Source organism: Cladophialophora carrionii (genome assembly GCF_000365165.1).
Source record: "Cladophialophora carrionii CBS 160.54 unplaced genomic scaffold supercont1.1, whole genome shotgun sequence".
NCBI classification, from domain to species: Eukaryota; Fungi; Ascomycota; class Eurotiomycetes; order Chaetothyriales; family Herpotrichiellaceae; genus Cladophialophora; species Cladophialophora carrionii.
The window spans coordinates 5051193-5072773 of record NW_008481816.1 but is presented as its reverse complement, the minus strand read 5'-3'; the positions used below and the strand labels follow the sequence as shown (position 1 = coordinate 5072773).

Here is a 21581-nt window from a genome sequence, read left to right as displayed (position 1 = left end):
TCCGTGTCGTCCTCAAATAATGACTGGCCCTGTCGTGCGGAATTCCTTGTCCCCGTTTGGTGGTAGGTCGACCCGGCGTACCAAGCGACTGCTCCTGCAACTAGATCCTGCCCGGCAACGTCATCACTAGTAACAGAAGGTCGTGGGAGGTGTGGAAGGTGGTTATCCGAAAATCTGGCTGATCCTTTCGAAATGACGGCGCGACTGGAGGAGCAAAGATTGGCAATTGACGCAGGACGTCCGGTGTGTACGACCGGTTTGCAGATTCACCAACACCGCAAGATACCCAATCGAGTCTCACCGGTTGTCCTCACCCCGTGACCTCTAATGGTCGCTCTGCTCAGCAGATCTGGAGGTTACGGTCCTAGTCGCATCCCTGTCCAGGCCAGGCTTTTCAGCCATCATGACGCTGTGTCCCAGAAGGTGCGAATGGGTCGCATAGGCATCTGTCGAGGAACAGGTTCGCCAATCGCGTGCTCGGGTCAACCAGGCCAGAATCGATCTTTGGTAGATTTGAGAGTTGCACAGCAGCCACCAGATAGCCCTTACCCAGGTCGCCGAGCCACGCTTCTACGGAGCCGGTCTCGTACTGTCGAATATGACATTCGTAGGGCTCGAACGCGCGCGACATAACGCACAGCATGAGCTTGGATTTTCGTGAGCAAAGGTCCATTTGTCCAAGCTGGGAGTGCGTGACACAAACACTGGCAAAAGAACCATACGGAACTCTTGCCATCAGATATCTCGCAGCTCCATCCTCGCGCAGAAAAAGACTGACGCTTCTAGATCCTCTTGGAACTGCACCTTGCCAATCTCTCCCTAGAAGCAGCAGCAGGCATCCAGTGAGCCCCGCGGTGCGGTCGCGGATAATTGTACTGAGCCGTTGGTGTTGCAATACAGCAGCCAAAGAGTAATGTTTCATCTCGGCAACGGCACTTTGGTACTTGGAAAATATTGCTATTGGGGCACATCGAGTACCGGTGAAGTATTGGATTCAATGGACGTAACCTCGTGCTGCTCGCACGCAGGAACCAGGTTGTCCCTCCTCGGTTGAACAAAGAAGATGGCTCGTAAAAATATTCCACACCCATTTCTGGACCTCTGCGCGCTCTTCCTTCTCTTGTCAAGACCTCGAAACACTCTGGCCATTATCCCTTCCAGGGACAGTATTCTGTCGAGAATGCCCCTTGGTCGTGCTGGTGCCTGCTTCGGCCCGCCTGTCAGATGCGGAGCATTTAGAGCAGGGACGCTCGATATAACCACGTCCTCGGCATGTGTTGCACATAGATCCGTTCCTGCAGACGTCAGCACATTGCCTTCTGTCTTTCTGAACTCCACTCTCGGGAGTATGAAGACACGTGCGTACTTGTCTGGGGGCCATACCGGGGGGGGTGTCCAGCACAAGCACGGCAGGTGTCAACAGACTTCGGATGTTGGCACATCGTTCTTAACTGATAGCTGATCGTTCCGCGCAAAGATACTTGAATGACGTGCGAATGAAGGCAGTGGAGTCCGTGACTGACAAGGAATGCATGCGAGTATGCTGGTGATTTCGAAGAAGACTGAAGTTGACGAGCGAACTGGCTCAGGTAGGTAGGGCAGCCGCATTATATATGCAATATGACCGCCTCGCATCCGATCTTCTCCCGAAGACATCATGCCCGGCCAAGCGCTGGTAAGAATCCAAGGCCGTATCGCCGTTAGAGCGCGTACCACGGTGACAGAAACCTGGGTAGGATCCCTCTTCGATCTCCCATCCGACCAAGAGCTCGCTTGAGGGCCGAAGCGAGGTCGAGTACTACGTCGATTTGGTAGCACCGGAACCGGAAGAGCAGAAGTTTGGCCGATCAGGCGAAGCCATCGGGGGCGTAGCAGTGACTTCCACGCTTGACTTTCTGATCACTGTTTCAAGGCAATTAGGTTCCACGAAAGTGACATTTCAATGCAGGGCAACCCCAGCCATGACTGGAATGAGATGCCAGCTACTTTGAGCGCGGTCTCGATGCCACCCAATCATCCAAATAATCGGCAACAAACTTCCTTCAAAGTGTACTGACCAAGTGCATGGATATGACAGCTTGCCATCTTCTACCACGTGCTTCTGAAAGACAAAACCACATGGGAGGCGTTCGTACCCACCGAAATTTGTATTGAGTGGCGGAAGCCGTCGAATCCTCCTCCCAACATATTTCGGGGATGTACACGGTTGTACTGAATTGGTGGCTCGGAGCTAATTACATCGTCATGGCGTGTTCGTTTCGCCTAACGGTCCATGGAGATGGAAGTGGGACAAGTAATAAGGAGAAATCCTTTCGGACACGTTCGAGGAGTGTCGGGAGATAGGCTCAAGCCGCACTACTGCCCTCGTGTAGCAGTACATGTAGGTCACTTGAGATGCGAGAGGGTGATATTGGCGGCATGAGGATGCCAGATCAGGGTAGCCTAGCAGAAGAAGAACTTTTCGTGTTACGTTCGAGCTTTCCGTTGCGTTCTTCCTGTCTGCACTGAATCGAATCCAAAGAAGTTGTCTCCGAAGACTCTGCCATGGAGAGGAGGCTAACCATCCGCGTCAGCTGTGGAAAGCGATTGAGTTTGCGTTATACGAATCGGCAGGCGCCATGACTCCTTGGGGCTAGCCGATCCGCTCGCCTGAAGAGGGCTGTCATTATTGTCGCATTTTAATGTGTACCACACACAAGCGGCCAACGGCGGCAGTATGGGCCCTACAGGCATTTGGCAGTGGCATTATTGACAAGGAGCCGGTTTTAGTTGTGACACCTGTAGATCAACCCATCAGCAGTTCTATGGCACGTTCCGAAAACGACCTGGGGACGTTGGCTCGACGCGCTCACTGAGTAAGATTATTGCATTCAGGGGCAGGAACCCGTCGCGGAGAGCCTGGAGGAAGGGCGATAGAGTGGGTGGCATGTGCCCCGAAGCAATGATGTTGTCCGATTGTTACCTCATTGCCGCAGGACGCACTGCACCGAATCTCTCGATCATGTATTGCAGTCGGAAACATCTTCCGGAATGTGCTGTCGAATAAGACGTGGCGGTGTGCTATACTCGGACGGACGTTTCTCAACCAGGAGAGGATAGAGGCGGAAATATCCGGCCGAGGGCAGCGCCTATGAAACAGGCTGTGCACGGAGGACAAGAAGTCGAGAGCTTGAGTGACCAGCTGACGATGGCCACCATTTACCAGAGGTGCCAAGTGTGCCCCAAAACAACACGGCGGCATGCTCTAGAGACCATAGCGTTGATAGGGTGGTTGAATTGCATTAGCCACTGCTTCAATCAAACGAGGAATACCCCGAGCGTTGTCCTGCTGCTAATATCAGTTTTGGCGACAGCTGTATGATCGATCCCAGGAGGTGACGTGTCGCGCGCCATGTTATTCAAGAAGTAGCCAGAACTTTTCAGAGAAGAGAATGCGGGCTCGAGACCCTCACAAGAAGGGGAGGGGCGTCCGCCAAAGAAGCGGCACTGAAGGACATGTTTGATTACACTTGACGCAGGTGAGCGAAAAGAGCCTTCTTCGAGCGACTATGCGCTTCATCCCGCACACCCACAAGACGCCAGGAGTGCGTCAAGTTTCCAGCAAAAGTTGCTCGAATTGGCATGACAGGAGGGAAGAGAGGAGAAACAAGCCACTGATATGTGTCGCAGGCGACGGTCTGGCCCAAGACAGTCTACAAGGGTGTGAAAATACCGCAGGAAGTGGCCTGAGTGGAAAGGTGCGCCATCTAGTCAGCGATAATACAGGCATGGTATGCTTAAGCAAGGTTTGGAGGCAAAGCAGTTGAGGATGTTGGGAGTGAAAGTGTGTCTTTGAACAAGAAAATGCAAGTCGGTGAAAAGTCACAAAAACGCGACTGGAATAGTCACGTGGTTGCATGTGACTGCACGCAAATGTGCTCGCTGGGCCGAGGCACGAACGCACATTCAGTGTTCTGTTCTGCCTCATCGGATTCAAGGCAACGCCCGTATGGATTCATCCTCACGAATAGCCGAGTGCTTCGAGTCGTGGGAATAGGATACTCAGCTGCGCGGCTTATATTACTGCTCTACCCACGTTATTTTCACAGTAGCCTCTACGAACATCTCCACGGCCTCTTTACTGCAATTCACTGCCATTCACTGCAATTTCCCATCGCTCCCTGGTCGGGCATCACTTCAAACCATCCATCCATAAGATGGCGCTAAGGACTCTACCAACTCTCAAATTCTTCAATGTGACCATACCCGCACAATATGTGGTCCATGTCGAGATCAACCGGCCGGAAAAGCTCAATGCTTTCTTTGGACCCATGTGGATCGAGCTGAAGGCCATCTTTGACCATCTGTCGCATGACCCTGATGTCCGGACCATTCTGCTCTCTGGAGCCGGTGACCGAGCGTTCACAGCAGGCAAGTCACGCCGGCCAAGGCATAGAGAGAGATTTTGATCTGACTTCCTGTCCTTCAGGGCTCGATGTCGAGCAGGCTGCGAAATCCAATAGCCCACTTTCCACAGGGGTCCCGGACCCATCGAGAAAAGCGACATTACTAAGGCGACATGTACTCGAACTACAAGACGTAATCACAAGCGTCGCGCGATGTGAGAAACCGGTCATCGCGCTTCTCCACGGATACACGTATGGTCTTGGCATCGACTTGTCATCAGCATGCGATATGCGCTTCTGCACGAAGGACACCAAGCTGTCCGTCAAAGAAGTCGACATCGGTTTAGCAGCGGACGTTGGAACACTGAGTCGCTTACCCAAGGTCGTTGGGGGCGTAACGAGTTGGGTCAAGGATGTCTGTCTCAGTGCACGCCCATTCTCAGCAGAGGAAGCGCTCAAGAACAACTTTGTAAGCCGAGTGGTGGATGGCGGTAAAGCCGAATTATTCAAGGAAGGGTTGGAGACGGCGCAATACCTTGCAAGCAAAAGCCCTGTGGCCGTTCAAGGAACGAAAAACATCCTCGACGCGTCTTGGGGAAGGACAATCGAGGACAATCTCAATTACACCGCGGTATGGAACGCGGGGATGGTGCAAAGCAGTGATGTTCAGAGGGCAATGTTGAGCGGCTTGCAGAAGAGAACACCCACCTTTGAGAAGCTGTAACGATTTCCATCTGAAAACCGGGAATGCGTGGAGTTCCGGGCGGCGCCCGTCGCGCACGAAATATGCGGTCTATCATGCAATCTCGATGAGACGTTGGGTGAGGGAGCCTCAGGTATGGAGTTTGCATCGATGTGGTGTTTATCCCTAGAAATGTCAACCCCGAAGAGACCAAATAGTGACTATGGTATGGTACTAGGAGAGGTACAGGGCTCCGAAACGGTGGTGCCGTCAGTCACCCTCGTAGATTGGTCAAACCGGTGGAAGTCACAGCAGGTTTATTTTGGGCTGTTCCTCTGGCGACAGACCAGTTGACATGAGCATTAGACAACAGCACCAAAATCTTGGGAATGGACGATCTTTTTTTGCCGAGCGCCTCACGTGAGTTTTTCGCGCGGCTATGAAGCATCGGGTTGCCAGGCAGAAACCGAGGGCAACACGAGGGGCAGCATTGGCATCTGACAACCAACCAAGCTGAAACACCTGCCCATGATGAGGATGCTCTGTCGCAGACTTGTCGTGGCGGCAAAGGAAGAAACGATCAGGCTGGCTCATCTCATTCGGACAACGTGTTAGAGCAAAATTAACAACGACTCGACGGAACGAATCGATTGCCACAGTGACAGCATGATGCCTTGCTTGATCTATACCATCGTCCGAGGGAGCCGGCTCGTTGTTGAAAGCACCGGTTTGCAGGGTCCCGAGGTGTGTCAGCCGTGAACAAGGCAGGCCCCAAGGCTGCCGAAACTAAGCGATGGGCCCATCCCCCGGGCACCCGGGCTACCGTAGAAACTAAGCTTTGACGCTGGCGTCACTTCAGGGTTGACTTTAGGCAGTGACGTCGACGATTGGGCGAGCAAAGAGGGTTTGCCGCGCCACTAGCCGCCTCAGTTCAAGCTGCCCTGCTGCCCGCGTTGCGAGCTCCGTCATTCACACACTCGTCGAGCTCTTCCATTCTGTTCCGGTTCACTCCACCTGGGCCTGTAACCACCACAACTGGTGCAACCTCCATCTACTTACTTACATACACTCTTCCTCTTCTCAGATTCTCAGATTCTCACCCTGTCTGCTACACCGCTGCATACGAGTAGTCGATCTCGAGTATCAACTGAAGCGCATCGGTCTGCCCGCATCCAACTACCACTGCTCCGTACTACCTTTCGAGCAAGTCTCAAGTAGCCGTCAAGATGGTGTCCAGACCACTCAACCTCATCCTGCGAGGGGCGCAGGTAAGTTCCTGCTGGCAATGTTTCTTCGCGCCGCCTTGAGCTCCAGCAGTGACTGATCGTGGGGTTTCTACAGTTCCTCTTCGTGCTCATCATCATGTCCCTCATCGGCAACGTCATTGCCATGGCGACCGCTGGCAACCCGGCCCTCATCAACTACGATATGTTCGTGGCGGCCTTTGCGATGCTGTCGCTCTTCTACCTCATCTTGACCGCCTTCAATGAGTCTTTCACGGGCCACCCCATATTCCCCGTCACCATTGACTTGCTCAATGTCATTTTCCTCTTCTGCGCCGCCGTTGCCATGGCTGCCGAGCTCGGTGTGCACTCCTGCAGCAATGACGTATGACTCCGTTCAACCTGCGCATGGATATTCACGATTGACTGACCCATTGCCACAGGCTTACACGCTAAGGAATCACCTAACCAACGGCTCCAATAACAGAGCTGGTCGTTGCCGCGAAGAACAGGCTGCCACCGCATTCCTCTGGTTCACATGGGCGCTTTGGACGGTCAGCCTGGTCTTCTCCTTCCTCGACGCACGTGGGGGCGGCGTCAACCTGAGAGGTCCCCTCCGCCGCGGAGGTGGGCGTCCTGCGATGTCACAGGTGTAAAGAGTCAAACACAAGGTTTACGAATCTCGACCCCGGTCCCCGTTCGTCTCCCGTAGTGTATGCTCAGAGATACGCTTCAACTCACCTTGAACGAATGTGGAACCTATCGAATTCTCGTCGCTCCACTACTCTCTCCAAAGTATCTTGCGCCCTGTTGCTCATTGCGAGGAAAGTCGTCTTCAGCTGGACTGGCGTCATCTGGGAGACCAAATACCCGGCGTATCAGGTTTTCTCTGCTTTGGCATCCAACACTCTGCTGGCTCTGTTATACCCACTCTCAGCCGATCCTTTATGAAGAAAAAAATAGCAAAACGAGCCCGGACCGCTCGTGGAAACAGCCAAGAATGCCTCGAAACGACATATGCAGCCAACTGATCTGGAAACTAAGGATGTCTGCACATGCGTTCGACGCAGAGGCGCGCTATGAAGATGAAATGTGCGGAAGATTTTGCTGTATGCGCACGAACCTCACGGCTCGAACGCTCTTAATGTGTATGATACACTACGGCATGATAGTATCTGTGGGAAGCGCAAGGTACTGCAAGTAGCTTTAGGTAGCGTTAATGAAGATAGACGAAAACAAGGATCCAGCCCGTGTGTTTGTGTATGATGCTGTGCGCCACATCAGATCTGTTGCTACACCACGGCACGTCCCTCTTTAAGTTGAGTAGCATCTCGACTCGATTCAGGAAGTCACCAAATCATGATGACAAGTGGGACAGAATCTGTAGCTCATAATTTACATTTTTTCTTTCGTTCCACGACGACGGATTGCTGAACAAGATTCGCTCCCTAGTAGGCCCGGAAACAACGCACGCTCCAGCATCACCTCCACTTTCATTCTGCCTCTCATACATGGCGCGTGGGCGTTTCTAGAAGTGAATAGGCTGGCTATACGTCGCCATGGCGGCCTCCTTGAACGCCTCGGCCAATGTCGGGTGCGCATGGCACGTTCTGGCCACGTCCTCGCTCGACGCACCGTACTCGAGGGCCAGCGTCGCCTCGGCGATCATCTCGCCCGCGTTCGGCCCAATGATATGCACGCCCAAGATGCGATCCGTCTCGGCGTCGCTGAGGAATTTCACCATTCCTTCCGTCTCCAAGTTGGTCTTTGCTCGCGAGTTGGCCGTGAAGGGGAAGGTGCCGACCTTGTAGTTGATCTTCTGGGCCTTTAGTTCCTGTTCGTTCTGGCCCACCCACGCGACTTCGGGGTGCGTGTACATGACTGAGGGAATGGCGCCGTAGTTGACATGTCCGAAGCCCTTTTTGATGTACTCGACCGCGGCGACGGCCTCTTCCTCGGCCTTGTGCGCGAGCATGGGGCCGAACGTCACATCGCCAATGCAGCGGATGTGAGGAATCTTGGTGCGGTATTCTTGATCAATGACCAAGCGCTTGCGTTCGTCCACCTCAATACCGATGTTCTCGAGGCCCAAGCCTGCGGTGTATGGTCGACGGCCAATGGCAACGAGTACGACGTCGGCGTCCAACGACTCGTTCTTGCCACCCTTGGCGGCTTCGACCTCGATCTTGACACCGGAGCCGCTGGGGTCGCCCGAAGTGACTTTTGTGTTCAGCTTGAACTTGAGACCTTGCTTTGTGAGGACCTTCTGGGCTTGTTTGGCAATCTCGGCGTCCATCCCGGGTCCGCCAATCTGCCCTAGGAATTCAACCACTGTGACTTCGGCGCCGAGGCGAGACCATACGGAGGCCTATGGATGTATTAGTTCCAGCATCATCCCTTTGATACGTTGCATCTCTTACCATTTCCAGGCCGATGATACCGCCACCAATGACCACGAGCTTCTTGGGCACTTCTGTCAGAGCAAGTGCGCCAGTGCTGGTGACCACTTTCTTCTCGTCGATCTCGAGCCCGGGGAAGGGTGTGGATTCGCTACCAGTGGCAATGACAATATTCTTTGCCCGGACTTGGGTCTCGCCGCCGTCGATGAGGTTTACCGCAATCGTATGGTCGTCCACAAACGCACCAGTGCCCTTGATATAGTCGACCTTGTTTTTCTTGAACAGAAATTCAACACCTTTCGTCAGCCCGGACACGGATTCATCCTTGGCCTTCATCATCTGCGTGAGGTTGAGTTTGACTTCGCCGACATCGATGCCTCTTTTTTTCGTGTCATGCAGGATCTGGTGGTAGAGGTGCGAATTGTTGAGTAGAGACTTCGACGGTATACACCCGACGTTTAGGCATGTGCCACCGAGCATTCCTCTCTTTTCGATACATGCTGTCTAGCGACATAGTGTCAATCCCATCCACGTTGAGTCCCGGGCAAAGTCAAGCGCACCTTTAGACCTTCCTGGCCAGCTTTTATTGCGCCGACATAGCCGGCAACCCCGCCACCAATGAAGACGACATCATATTCCGATGCTTCTGAAGCATATCCTCTCCTCCTCTGTTGGTTCTGCGAGACGATCTGGAAGCTGGGGGCTGTTCGGAGGTTCGCAGGGCCTAGCTGCGGAGCTTTCGTTGACAGCAACGATCGGCCACTTCGGGGGACGAGAGTCTTGAGCATTGTCGAGGGTCGGAGTGGTAGTAGTAACAATGAAAGGAAAGCGACCAAAAGTCGCAAAGACGCTACAGTCGCCGTATAGAAGCAGGAAGGCGAATGTGCTGAGAAATTGTTGGTCGGCGAATCCGCCTCTTTGAAGGCGATGGGATGCTCAAGTTGCAGCTCAAGCCTCAACCACCGAATCAGGTTTAGGGGATTTGAGCGAATTCGGGAAGGCCCGCCGACTCGTCAGCCTCGCCTTTCCAACCACCTCACTTCACTTCACTTCACTCTCCACTTCACTCGAGCCTCATTGACGACTAATCATCCCGACTCATGTCTTGCAGCTGGGGATGATGCCACTGCATGCCATGTTGGATGCGCCCTCCGTGATCATCGTACTCGCATACAACCTACGCACGTGTATTGCTTCCTGTGGCTTCCACCGGATCAAGGGGTAGGGAAGCAAGTTGCTCGAATTGACGCTGAACTGTATACCCTTTGAGTCTCCTCCGGGAACTACCGGGATCAATCCAGCCCGCCCTTGGCTAGAGAGGTGGACAAGAGTAACCGCGGTAGGGAGCACCCAGTCCGGATGCTTGTGCTCATTCCCGACAGCTGAATGACAGTAACTCAGGCTGTCTGTCGCATAGCCCGTATCAGCGAATCTCCGTCCGCGGCCTCTCGGACCTCGATCTTGTTAGTTTCCACATGGGTCAGGCCAGCGAACGCTCTTTCCAGCGCTGGCCTCCAGGATATTCGATTGGGAACGCCAGCATTCGATGCTCCGTGCATTGTCAGACTAACACACCTTCCGTTTCATACCACTGACGTCTTGCCTGGGTATTTTTCCAGGGCTTGGTGCTTCAATGGACAACGCTTTCGACCAAAACGAGGCAATAACAGCGATGAACGTGGTGTTGCTTACCTTGCCCCAAAGGTTGCATGTGTTTGTCTGACCGTCTGACAGCACTGGCGTCGCAAGAGATTCGCAAAGGTCGGAAGTCTCAGACGTTCCATCAGTAGTTGAGACAGACTTCGAAGCCAGACCAAGTGTTCGAAGCAGAAACAGCCTGCGTGCAGCAGGAACAATGGCACGACAACACTCGACTTTCCGTGGTTAACTTACCGTCCCACCACCACAACCAGCATGGCCTTTGTCAACCCTGCCCTTCGATGGACTCTGTCTCTGTTGAAACATTAAAATGGGGAAGGTTTCTTGCACAATGGAGTTTGAACAGGAAAGAGGACGAGACATCGCAGACATGTATCGTCAACAAAGAACGAAGCTGAAAAACTTCACAGCACCAATCCGAAGTTTACCCACAGCGGTGGCCTTGACGACGATGCAGCTCCGTCTCTGCTGCCGGACTCCTTTGAAACTTGTCAAGTGCCATAGTTGCATAAGACTGATGCACCAAATTTTGTCTCATTTTTCATTTTTGTGATCAAGACCAAGGGGAAAATGGCTCCATTAAAGCCAGCGGAGAGATTAAACTTCTTCCTACAACTTCAACATCCTCTCAGGAACGCGCTTCTCGACAAGTACCAGGACAGCCGTCTCCAAGGATTCCAAATCCTCAAAGACCCGAAATCCGCGCTGGACCAACTCATGGCTCGCATTCTGACCTTCAACAACCCGACGGAGGTTGTCTTTCAAATGTCACCGATAGCCTTGCCCTTCTTCTTCATCGACGAGCTCTCAAACACTCGGATCCTCTTGAATGTCAACCGCGACACACCTTTCGGCCACCTCTTAGCGATCCTTCGCGAAGCCTCTGCCGACATCGCGACTCAAATCAAGAACGTGCATTTTCCGAATGATGGAACAAGAGACCGGCCCTCAGCGGCACATTTCACTTGGGACGACGGTCCGTACCTATCTCGTATTGTGACAGTCACGCAAGGCCCAGGAGGTCAAGAGCGCGTGTCCCGGACTGAGTGGAAGACTGTCTACGCCAGAACGTACCTAGAACTGTTCAATGGACCGCATGCCAGGAAGATCGGCTCCAGCGTCGAAATCCAACATACTCTCCAGCACTTCAGGAACCTTTCAGCCTTCAGAAGAGGATCACCACCGCCGTCGGGATTGCGACAAGTGGCCGAAACTGCCTCGAACGGCATTCACTTTCCGGCGCCAGGACAGGGTCATCACAACTTCACCTACCAACATCCCGCGCCTCATCCGCAGCGGGTTCTCTCGAGACTCCTACCTTTCGTCGACGAACCCTCGCGCACCCCAATCCCACCCCCTTTGGCGCCGTCATCCCCGCCACCATCACCGCCAAGCCCCGTTGCTGGTCGTCCCGTCGTGCGGCTGCCGCCCGTGTCCACGTCCGTGGTTGCTCCGTTGCGCGTGGTGCCCGTCTCGAGCACATCGAGGGCCGGCGTGTTGGTCGTCGATGGTGGAGACCTCGCCTGGTACAAGCGGGAGGGGGAGTTGAGGGGATGGTTGAGGTTTGGGAGCGCGGAAGCTGTTGAGAGTGTGGATGTGTGGAGCGGATGGTAGAGGCGGTAGAGGTGGTGAAGGCGGTCTTGAGTGCTGGGCCGCTGAGTGTTGAACGCGCGCCGTTCGAATGAAGGAGCACCAGAGTACAGTGGTTGCGATTGGGAGATAGCTGAGGACAAAGAAACGAACACAGAGCTCTTGAAATGGAATCCAATGCAATGTATCGCATTGAGGTGATACGACATGCGTGACACGCTCCAACGCGCTCCTTCGCATCAGCAATGCCTATCTGTCTATTAACCACGTCCAGCGCCGATTGAGGGCGCCGTCTCTGGCATCGAATCGACACACACTTATCGCCACGTTGACGGCGAAGCTCGCTGGCCTTCTGAACGGCCGCCACCAGACCCGTTCACATACCATTACCACCCAAGGCCATCTCACCCACACTCAGTCTCCCAAGGCGCCCTCCCGTCATCGCCGCGACCCTTGAACGCCAAAACCCCCTCCACGTGCCTCCTCGCCCGGCCGGCAAACCGGCCGACGACCTCGGCGCGGAAGACGCCCTCGTCCCACCCCCTCTTCTCCCTCTTGCCGCTCAGCAGAGCCCCCAGGCCATACAGGTCTCCTTCCCAGACACCATACCCTCTCAACCGATCTCCCTCTTCGATCTCCGCCATCCGCCCGGGCTCAAAAGGCGGATCAATCCCGATGTACGTCGTCTGGGTGCCGGGGAAGCGCGCCGCGGGGACGTGTAAGTTCAGGAAGCGCCGGCGTTTGAACGCGTGGGATATCACGGTCAATTTGGCCGGCCAGGTTGGGATGGACAGTTTGGCGTCTGAGTTGGGGTCCATGGCCGCATGCCCGTCCTCGTCTATGGCTGGCATTGTACGTGCTTGGGAGTGTGAGTCGTGGTTGTCGTAAGAGCCCGAGACCGCCTCACCGCGAAGTCGGCTCTGGAGCTCTTGCGCGAACAGCGGGAATTGAATCAGCGGGAGGAGTACGTTCTGGTACGAGTCTGTTGCGTAGCGGTCGACGAAAATACGGGACCGGAGGGTGGATGGTGATGGCGATGTGTCTGTATCTATGTCTGTGTCTAGATTGAAGAGGTTCTTCTCGAGAGCCACGGCCTTGAATAAAATAGGAGACGGTCAGCCAGTCATTGAGCCAAACGCGGCGAGTTCGCCCGCGGACATCAACTCGTCCATTTACCAGTGGAGTTGAGTACGTGACAAGGACAGTATTCTTCGCTAACATGTCATTTTCCCATCTTCTGGGATTTTCCTTTCACACTGTGTGCGCAGGACAGCTGTGCGTGCGTCTCCATCACGTCGTGCATGTCTCCTCGAATTGCACCAAGACTCTTTGCTTGGATTGTATACTAGAATTGCGAATGCACTCACCAGGTAACCCTCGCCCTCACTCCTAACCGTCCTATCCCTCTTAGTCGCCCCACCGCTAAACACCAGAATCGCGGTATCCTGGTTTCTCGCCAACTCCTTCACCCCGGCCTCAATATGCCGAATATACGTTTCCGTCTCGCCGGTCTGAAACGGCTCGATCAGCCAGTTCGCTTCATCGGCGCACCCGCCCTCACCGCCAACGTAGATGGCGTGGCAGCAGACTATGATGAGATGGGTTGGCCGAGGGGGACAAGTCGAATGTGGCATGGCGATGCTGGTTCAAGGGACGTCATACGGAATGTCTTGGGAGAGCGAGGACAGTCTCAACATTACGGAGGAAAGTCAGAAGAGACCTTGACTGACAGAGAGGGTACTTATTTACAGTAGATCAAAAACGGGAGAGGACCTCATGCTTGGCAAGGCTGGACACAGATTCGTGGAGGAGCAGCACTCGATGACTTTCTGATCAATTCAAATCACTGGGGAGTAAGTACACAGTAATTGCATGGCATGGAAAACTCTGGTTGATACGTTGCGCTGTTCATGGGCTACATATCTACTGTAGTAGCATGAACGCTCCAGGCCACGCCCGCGTCCACATCCACACCCTCGGCCACAGACACTGTGCTTACCGTGGGAGATTCTAATCGCCGGCTCGTGTGGTGAATACAAGAAATGATGAGATGAATCATCTCGTAACACCGCGCCCATGCTGTCATTCACACTTGTGCTTGCATGCCTGCTCTTCAGTGAATCGAGATCGAAATTGGGATTGGCTTTTTGGAAACAAATGCGCGAGACCATGTAGTCGAACGCCGGAACTCATTTGGCGAGAAATCGTGACGCCATGATGTGTGATGTTGTACAGATCAAAGTGCAAGGGGCTCCCGATGCTGAGAAGCTGCAGTTTCGAACCCAACTACTCATCGTCCTCGCCGTGACGATAGGTGCACGAATCGCCCTTCAGACACTTGCCCTGCTGCCAAAACGTGCAGGTCTGAGTCTTGTAGTTGTACGGCTTCGCGTCGGCCTTTTTCTTCTTGTTGCCGCCTTTTCTGCCATACTCATCATCGACGCCGTCAGAGTCACTTCGGCCGTGCTTGCGCGATGAGTCTTCAACACCGCCAGGGAATGGGTTGGGATTGCCACCCATGCCGAGCGGTAGTGCATTAGCAGCTGACGTCCCTTGGGTGCCGTGTTGCATCGAGGCCAAGAGCGCACTGAGGTTGTTTTGGGCGAATGGAGCGGATTCGGTGGTGGCAGGATACACTGGCTGTTGGGTTTGACTTGGCATTTGCTGACCAAGGACGGATTGGAGGATTGCTTGGAGATTCACGCCCGGAGCAGGCGTGGCTTGAGGCACCGGGGTAGGCGGGGCCGGTTGAGCGAACATGCCCAGAGCACGCTGGAGTTCCGGCGTGAGTCCGGCAGATTGTTGCTGGGGTCTCTGCTGCGCGGCCATGGCTTGAGCCAGTGCGTTCAGGTCGATCGATGGCTGAGGGACTGTTCGGACTTGTCGTGCCTGGTGCGCTTTCTCGCGCTCACGCGTCAGCTCGGTCGGTTCACCAAAGGGAGTTTCGGGTTCGGCAGGCTCGAAATCCTCCTCTTCCGTGGGCTCCTTGGGGGTCGGTGGCCGATCGGCCTTGGACGTGTAGATCGCCATGAGTGTGTCTTGTTCGTATTTGTCTTGGGCCTCCCTGCTCCGACTTTCGGGTCTCAGTGAGCCCCCGAATTTCGGAGAATTAGTCTTGTGTGGTGAATCGTCGCCAAGCGAAGGGTCTTCGAGATACGTGAAGTCCACTTCGGAGGGCGGTGTGTACGGCTCAAATTCCTCAAACGAGTCCTCGTCCTCTTCATCATCCAGGTCTTCCATGTTTTTGTGAAGCTTAAGCGCTTCACCTTCACGGCCGCCGCCGGCATTAGCCTTGAGGCGGTCACCTTGGCCAAGCTCTTCGTCCGGATCATGAGTGAAGAAACGAGTCTCCACGAGCTTGTCGTCCGCTTTCCATGCCACTCTCAATTTCCGTCGGGCTTCCTTACGCAGCCGTTTCATCTTTTGCTCTTCTGTCTCATTCGGGATCTCCGTTTCCTTCTTCACCTCCTTGTCTGGCTTCTTCTCCATGTCCAGCAAGACGCCCAAAAAGGAGGATGAGCTTGCGCTCTTTGCGACTGGCGTAGGCCCAACGTTGCGCGGAGGTGATTCCTTTTTGAGCGTCCGCGAGGGCACAGAAGGACCAGCGGCTGGGCTTGTCTTTTCCTTCGCAGCTACCGCGGCCCGTTCGGCATTTGAGGTGCCTGGCTTCTTGGGAACGGAGCTTAAAGCCGCAAAGATAGAAGCCTTCGGAGGAGCAGTGACCGCCACTTTGGATTTTGTGGTTGGGTTGGCAGCTGAAGTACTGGGCGCCGCCGTTGATGCGGCCGCGGCGGTCTTCTCCCCCGTCTTTGCGCGTTTAGCCGCCTCCTCTGCCTTCCTCTTCTCTTCCAGTCGCACAGCAAGAGGCTTTGAAGCCTGGGGAATGACTCTAACAGCTTTCTTCGCGGCAGGCTGACTAGATGCCTCACCCTCTCTGGCACGCTTTGTCCCAGCGCTCACATCCTTCCGTGACCCATCTGCTGGACTGCCAACAGAGCGAGGTGAGCCTGGCTTGTCAGACTTCTTCTCGGTACCAGCGGCAGCCTTCTTTGCCGAAGCAGCCGCAGCATTATCGAGAACCGTTTGAGCCAGAGTCTTGATATCGGATGTCGCTTTCTTCGTTAGTCGCTGCAGGATCTTCGACAGCTTCGTCATTTCCAGCATTTCCGAGTCAAGTGTTTCGAAATTGACGACAAACTAATAACGTGAATTAGCATTGTCTCGGCACCACAGTCGAAAGATTGTCATACCCTGAGAATTGCATTGGTGAGTGGACTGTCGAAATCCGAAACATTGATTCTGTCGAGGATGAAGGAGGACAACGCTGACATTGTGAATTGATTTTCACCTAGTCTGAGCGACATTATCAGTAAATGTTATAGGACGGTATGTCAGATAGAAGGTGCCGTGATCACCTCACACCACGCCTGGCGAGTCACGGAGGAAGCCATTGTAGACTATCTATCAACGTAGAGCTATGGACATGTGGATTATGCAATAACCAAGTGTGTTCCGGGCCCTTCGTAACATCTTAGAGCCGGGATGACACCGAGTTGACGCAGGACAAGATAATGCAGATCTTTGCCTTACTCGGAGGCTTCGGTCCACTTGGGCGCAAGTCACGACGGATATTTTGCCGGGCACGGGGATAGAAAGGGACATGCACGAAAGCACGGGATTCAACATACCTCTTGAGAATCGCTGGGTGGCTGTACTGCAAGGATCTCAGCATGACCGTTTCCAGGACTTGTCGATAGCGCGCAACCTCCTCCTTCAATCGAGCAGCTTCTGCAGCCGTGGGTGAATTTGGCAGCTCAGCCTTTCTAAGAGTTTCGTTCTTGGTCTTCCAGGCATCTCTCAAGCCTCGAATCGTGTCACCATAGTTAGCAATACCGCCACGAACCTTCTCGGGGTCAACTGGTTTGTTGCGAGGACTCCAGACAGCTTGCACAGCACGATAGAGAGCTCTCCCACGTTCGTCGGCTGGCATGGACACGGCAAGGAGGGCTGGGGTCATCTCTGGAGGTTCCTCATCCTCGATCTCTAGCTCATCGTCAGAAGACGCCGCAGACCCAGCAGCTTGATCTCCAGCTTGTGCAGAAGCGTCCTTCCGCGGTCGACCTCGTGGCTTCTTTGGCGCAGTTGGATCTTTGGCGGCCGCAGGCTTCGTTGCTTGCTCAAGCTTGGGTACGATTACCACTGTTTTCGTCAGCCAAGGTCCACAATCTGGGCGGTTCTCCTTACCCGGCTGGGGCATTTTTGCGGAAGGCATCGATTGTGCACTTTGCAATGATCTCGGGTCCACGGTAGGTCCAGGGTTAAAGTAAGACGACGGTAGGTAAGATTGTTGGGCTTGGAAAGTGTGGTTGCCGTTTTTTGTACCTGTCAATCGTCAGAGGAAACTCTTCTAAGGGGTGTTGCGAGCCCTACTTGTGTTTGTGGGCTGGTTCGCAGTCAACATGGACGGATCCACGAACCGATTCGACGGCGGCTGGGCTTGATCTTGGACATGGAAAGATCCAAAGCGCATCATATCGGCGCCCTGAATGGGAGTTAGTGAAGAATTTCAAAAAGAGGAGTGCTTTGGTGACGCACGGGAACATGTGACAGCTGCGACGGACGCTGCGCGATGTTGACAAATTGAGCAGGCTGCTGCTGTCTCGGGGGATAACTCTGGGTGGGAGTAGGAGTCTGCCGTTGCGGAATGTTCATTTGCTGGGAGGTGAAATGCTGAGGCGTGAAACCCACATGGGCCTGGTACGGATAACCTCCATCGAAACTGGCTGGTGTGGGAGAAGGTCGCGAGTAGAAGCGAGGATCAAAAGACGACTGATTCATCTGCTGAGTGGTGTAGAAGGGTTGCGAGTATTGAGGTTGAGAGTAATTTTGCTGGGGAGCGCTGTACTGGTGCATGTCTGGCGTATGGGACTGTCGGCCACCCCCTGCGTCGGATCTGGGGAGCGACGGCTGCGAGAAGCCTTTGCCAATTGCAGTAGACTCGAAGAGGTCGGGATCGAAAAAGCGGGAAAGATCCTCTCCATTTTGAAGTGTTTCTGGGCCGGCATACGACTGGATGCCATCGAGCATGTTGTATGATTGACCCTTGGCATGCTGTGAGCCGTTCATGTTGGTGGATGGATTCATGGCGAAGTCGAGCATTAAGCGAGAATTGGAGAAGCAAGATCACGTGCTGGGTCGAGGCACGTGAGGCTGACCAAACCCTAACGGTGCTGACTGGCGCGAAGGAGAAATTTGGCTTATGCCGAGAAAAGTTGCCACTCACAGGCCGCAACGCGCGCTCTCGGCTGCATGAAAGGAACAGCGGCGACAGCCGGCCTGCAGCGCGAGATGAGGATATGAGGCTGTAGAGGTATCGTAGAATATTAATTGCCGTTCCGGTACGCAGTGGGTTAGGTTATTGTGCTGCCAGTCCAGAAACCTGGAACCCGATGGTGGTGGTTGAATGCCTGGGCTGCCTGCACGCAGAAGCCTGCAGTAACCGCCCGCCCCCTTGTTTTTTCGATCGTCTTGGAACAAACAACCCTCTCAATCCAGACGCACTTTCTAGTTTTGACCAGCCTGGAGAACAAGGCACTAGATGCACATAGTCCGCCCGTTACCGATGAGCCGTACAAGACTTCTCAGGGCGCGATCAATCAATATTAGATGCTGCGCAAACACGCTGCCGTCACGCCAATCTCAACACCCTGACTCCAGCCCATGCGTGACGCAAAATGCAAAATGGAAGACCATTCAATGTCACTTATTACAGACCACTGTCCGAGAGAGTCGAGGAACAAGATTACAGAGTGAGGAGAGGAAAGCGGGTGTTATCGTGGGTGAGTGGTGTGTAAGGAAGAAGTGAGAGAGAAGTCAAGTGAGGGAGTCGAGATTGAATGAGATGGGTGGTTTTCGCCTAAACCGAAGTGGGCTGGCGCCTGGAACTAGCGCGCCGCAAATGACAGATTGCCGTCAGTCTCGCCAAGACCGCATATGCTTTGACCTGCAATGCCTATACCAGCACCAAGGACTTGGTTCAGGAGGAGCCTTACCAACCCACTGTTACTGTTTCCTTCACGATGCAAAGGCGTGTCTTTGCCGCGAGACCGGAAAGTCCAAGATGAAAACCCACCCACACCGATATACTGATCATCTGCCTGCGCACACATTTTCTCTGCCGCCATGGCTACCCGGACTCAGACACTGCGCGATCGTCAGATAGGTGGGCTACATCCTTGCAATACCCCCTCTGCGGCTGCAAGACTCACCATTCCCAGCATCCATTGAACGAATATTAAGCCTGAATCACGATGAGTCCTCGACCACCAACGGCGACGCCACAACGACCTCTGCATCGCCTGCTCTTCTCAACGAGAACGGAGAACCCATATGGAAAGTCCTCGTGTTCGACAACCTTGGACGAGATATCATCAGCAGCGTCTTACGTGTCAACGACCTTCGCAGTAAAGGTGTCACGATACATTTGTCCATAAACTCTCCGCGGTACCCTATCCCCGATGTGCCGGTCCTCTACCTTGTCGAACCTACACAAGAAAACATCCAGCTCATATGCTCCGATCTCGCCCGGGGCCTGTACAGCCCGGCCTATGTCAACTTCATTTCCTCGATACCGCGCACTCTTCTCGAAGACTTTGCGGCGCAGATGGCCTCGACCGATACCGCGGAATCGGTCGCACAAGTCTACGACCAATACCTGAATTTCATCGTTGCCGAGCCGGACTTGTTCAGCCTTGGAATGGGAAAGGAGTCCTATTGGACATTCAACAGTGCAAAGGTTCAAGAGGAGGCTCAAGATGCGGCCATTGATCGGATAGTGAGCGGGCTGTTCAGCGTCAGCGTCACAATGGGCTCGGTCCCTATTATACGATGTCCACCGACAGAGCTGGCAAAGATGATCGCGACCAAGCTCGACCGAAAACTGCGAGATCACGTCCTCAATTCGAAAGACAACCTATTTTCTTCAAAGGCCTCGGGGGCCAACCTATACTCCGCACCTTCTAGACCCGTCCTCATAATTCTTGATCGAAACGTCGACCTTGTGCCAATGCTCTCCCACTCCTGGACCTACCAGTCCCTCGTCCATGACGTCTTAAAAATGCACCTCAACCGCATTACAGTCGACGTCGCAGACGAAACAAACCCGCAAGCAAAACCTCGAGCATATGATCTCAACGCAAGCGATTTCTTCTGGGCTCGCAACGCCAGTGCACCCTTCCCTCAGGTGGCCGAGGATATCGACAAGGAGCTCACAAAATACAAAGCGGACGCCGAAGAAGTGACCAAAAAGACGGGAGTCAACAGCATTGAAGATCTTAATGACAGCGGCTCCGCTTCTGCCGCACACCTCAAGGCAGCAATAACACTGCTGCCCGAACTGCGAGAAAGAAAGGCGACCCTAGATATGCACATGAACATCGCAACCGCGCTGCTCAAAGGAATCAAAGACCGCCAACTCGACAATTTCTTCCAGTTAGAAGAGAATATCACGAAACAAACGGCCGATCAAATGCTCGCGCTGATCAAGTCCGACGACAAGGGCAACAACGCGCTCGACAAGCTTCGGATCTTTATCATATGGTATCTGAGCGTGGACCGCGAACCGTCGAAATCTGAGCTCCAAGAATTCGAATCCGCATTGACTACGGCCGGTGCTGGCGATGCCGTGGCCGCAATAAAACACATATCCAACGTACGCCTGGAAACGAAGGGAAGCATGCTCTCGTCAGCCGCTCCAAGCAACACCTCGCAACCACAATCCTCCGTCCCTCTCTTTGGCGGCCTCGGTGCCCTTTCCAAAAACTTCACCGATAAACTCTCCTCGACCGCTCTAGGCACCACGTTCGGTAATGTGAACCTCGAATCACTCGTTTCCGGCGTGAAGAACTTCCTCCCCGCGAACCGTGATCTGACGGTCACAAAGATCGTCGAGTCAATAATGGACCCGCCAGCAGCGAGTTCCAGTGCGATCGCCAAGACCGAGGGATATTTATACTTTGATCCTCGCTCGGCCCACGCGCGGGGCATCGCTGGGAGTGGTGGCTCAGCCCCATCAAGACCAGGTACAGGCAGTGGGCAAGGGGGAAGCCAAGCGGGCGTGAACCCTAGTTTCGGCCAGCGACGGCAGGGCTATTCCGAAGCGATCGTATTCACAGTCGGGGGAGGGAGTATGGACGAATACGGCAACCTACAGGAATGGGCCAGGCGGACAAGCGGACTGGGGACTGACGGGAGAGGCGGCGCCGGGTTAGGTAATACTCAAGCCCGTGCCAGGCGGGTCGTCTACGGGAGTACGGAGTTGGTGAACGGCGAGGACTTTTTGAGTGAATTGGTGAGGTTGGGCCAGGAGTCATGAAAGCTTGAAAATCCGAGCAGCTCAAAGCGGTGGAGACGGAAGACTAAGGGTTTCCAATACCAACCTTTCTTCCACGGTATTGCTTGCGTGGCCCCCTTGAAGTCAAACCTGCTACTGCGCAGTAGTAGCTTCACTTGCCATCCTCGTAGTAATCAAATCCATGTACGTACCTCCACGTGTAGTGCAGTACAGAGTACAGAGTATCCAAGGGCGAACCCCCGGACCGATCACATACAGTATACAGCATACACATACAGTATACAGCATACA

At 54.1% G+C, this 21581-nt stretch overlaps 7 protein-coding genes across 7 annotated transcripts; 4 read left to right on the top strand and 3 right to left on the bottom strand.

Annotated features, from left to right (window-relative positions):
• Window positions 1-4196: 4196 nt before the first annotated feature.
• G647_01822 (uncharacterized protein) lies at window positions 4197-5109 on the top strand (the record flags this gene model as incomplete). The annotated part of the gene is made up of 2 exons (XM_008725221.1): window positions 4197-4414; window positions 4440-5109. The coding sequence occupies 2 exons, from the start codon at window positions 4197-4199 to the stop codon at window positions 5107-5109; spliced, it is 888 nt and encodes a 295-aa protein (XP_008723443.1).
• A 1320-nt stretch (window positions 5110-6429) lies between these two features.
• Window positions 6430-6946, top strand: G647_01821 (uncharacterized protein; the record flags this gene model as incomplete). The annotated part of the gene is made up of 2 exons (XM_008725220.1): window positions 6430-6675; window positions 6734-6946. The coding sequence occupies 2 exons, from the start codon at window positions 6430-6432 to the stop codon at window positions 6944-6946; spliced, it is 459 nt and encodes a 152-aa protein (XP_008723442.1).
• An 872-nt stretch (window positions 6947-7818) lies between these two features.
• G647_01820 (dihydrolipoyl dehydrogenase) lies at window positions 7819-9477 on the bottom strand (the record flags this gene model as incomplete). Its single annotated transcript, XM_008725219.1, has 3 exons — window positions 7819-8658; window positions 8711-9193; window positions 9250-9477. 3 exons carry the CDS (start codon window positions 9475-9477, stop codon window positions 7819-7821), a joined length of 1551 nt encoding a protein of 516 aa, XP_008723441.1.
• A 1441-nt stretch (window positions 9478-10918) lies between these two features.
• G647_01819 (uncharacterized protein) lies at window positions 10919-11962 on the top strand (the record flags this gene model as incomplete). Its single annotated transcript, XM_008725218.1, has 1 exon — window positions 10919-11962. One exon carries the CDS (start codon window positions 10919-10921, stop codon window positions 11960-11962), a length of 1044 nt encoding a protein of 347 aa, XP_008723440.1.
• A 380-nt stretch (window positions 11963-12342) lies between these two features.
• Window positions 12343-13572, bottom strand: G647_01818 (uncharacterized protein; the record flags this gene model as incomplete). Its single annotated transcript, XM_008725217.1, has 2 exons — window positions 12343-13032; window positions 13306-13572. 2 exons carry the CDS (start codon window positions 13570-13572, stop codon window positions 12343-12345), a joined length of 957 nt encoding a protein of 318 aa, XP_008723439.1.
• A 652-nt stretch (window positions 13573-14224) lies between these two features.
• G647_01817 (uncharacterized protein) lies at window positions 14225-18082 on the bottom strand (the record flags this gene model as incomplete). Its single annotated transcript, XM_008725216.1, has 5 exons — window positions 14225-16135; window positions 16189-16291; window positions 16627-17320; window positions 17369-17480; window positions 17534-18082. 5 exons carry the CDS (start codon window positions 18080-18082, stop codon window positions 14225-14227), a joined length of 3369 nt encoding a protein of 1122 aa, XP_008723438.1.
• Window positions 18083-19120: 1038 nt separating this feature from the next.
• G647_01816 (uncharacterized protein) lies at window positions 19121-21311 on the top strand (the record flags this gene model as incomplete). Its single annotated transcript, XM_008725215.1, has 2 exons — window positions 19121-19160; window positions 19216-21311. The coding sequence occupies 2 exons, from the start codon at window positions 19121-19123 to the stop codon at window positions 21309-21311; spliced, it is 2136 nt and encodes a 711-aa protein (XP_008723437.1).
• Window positions 21312-21581: the final 270 nt, after the last annotated feature.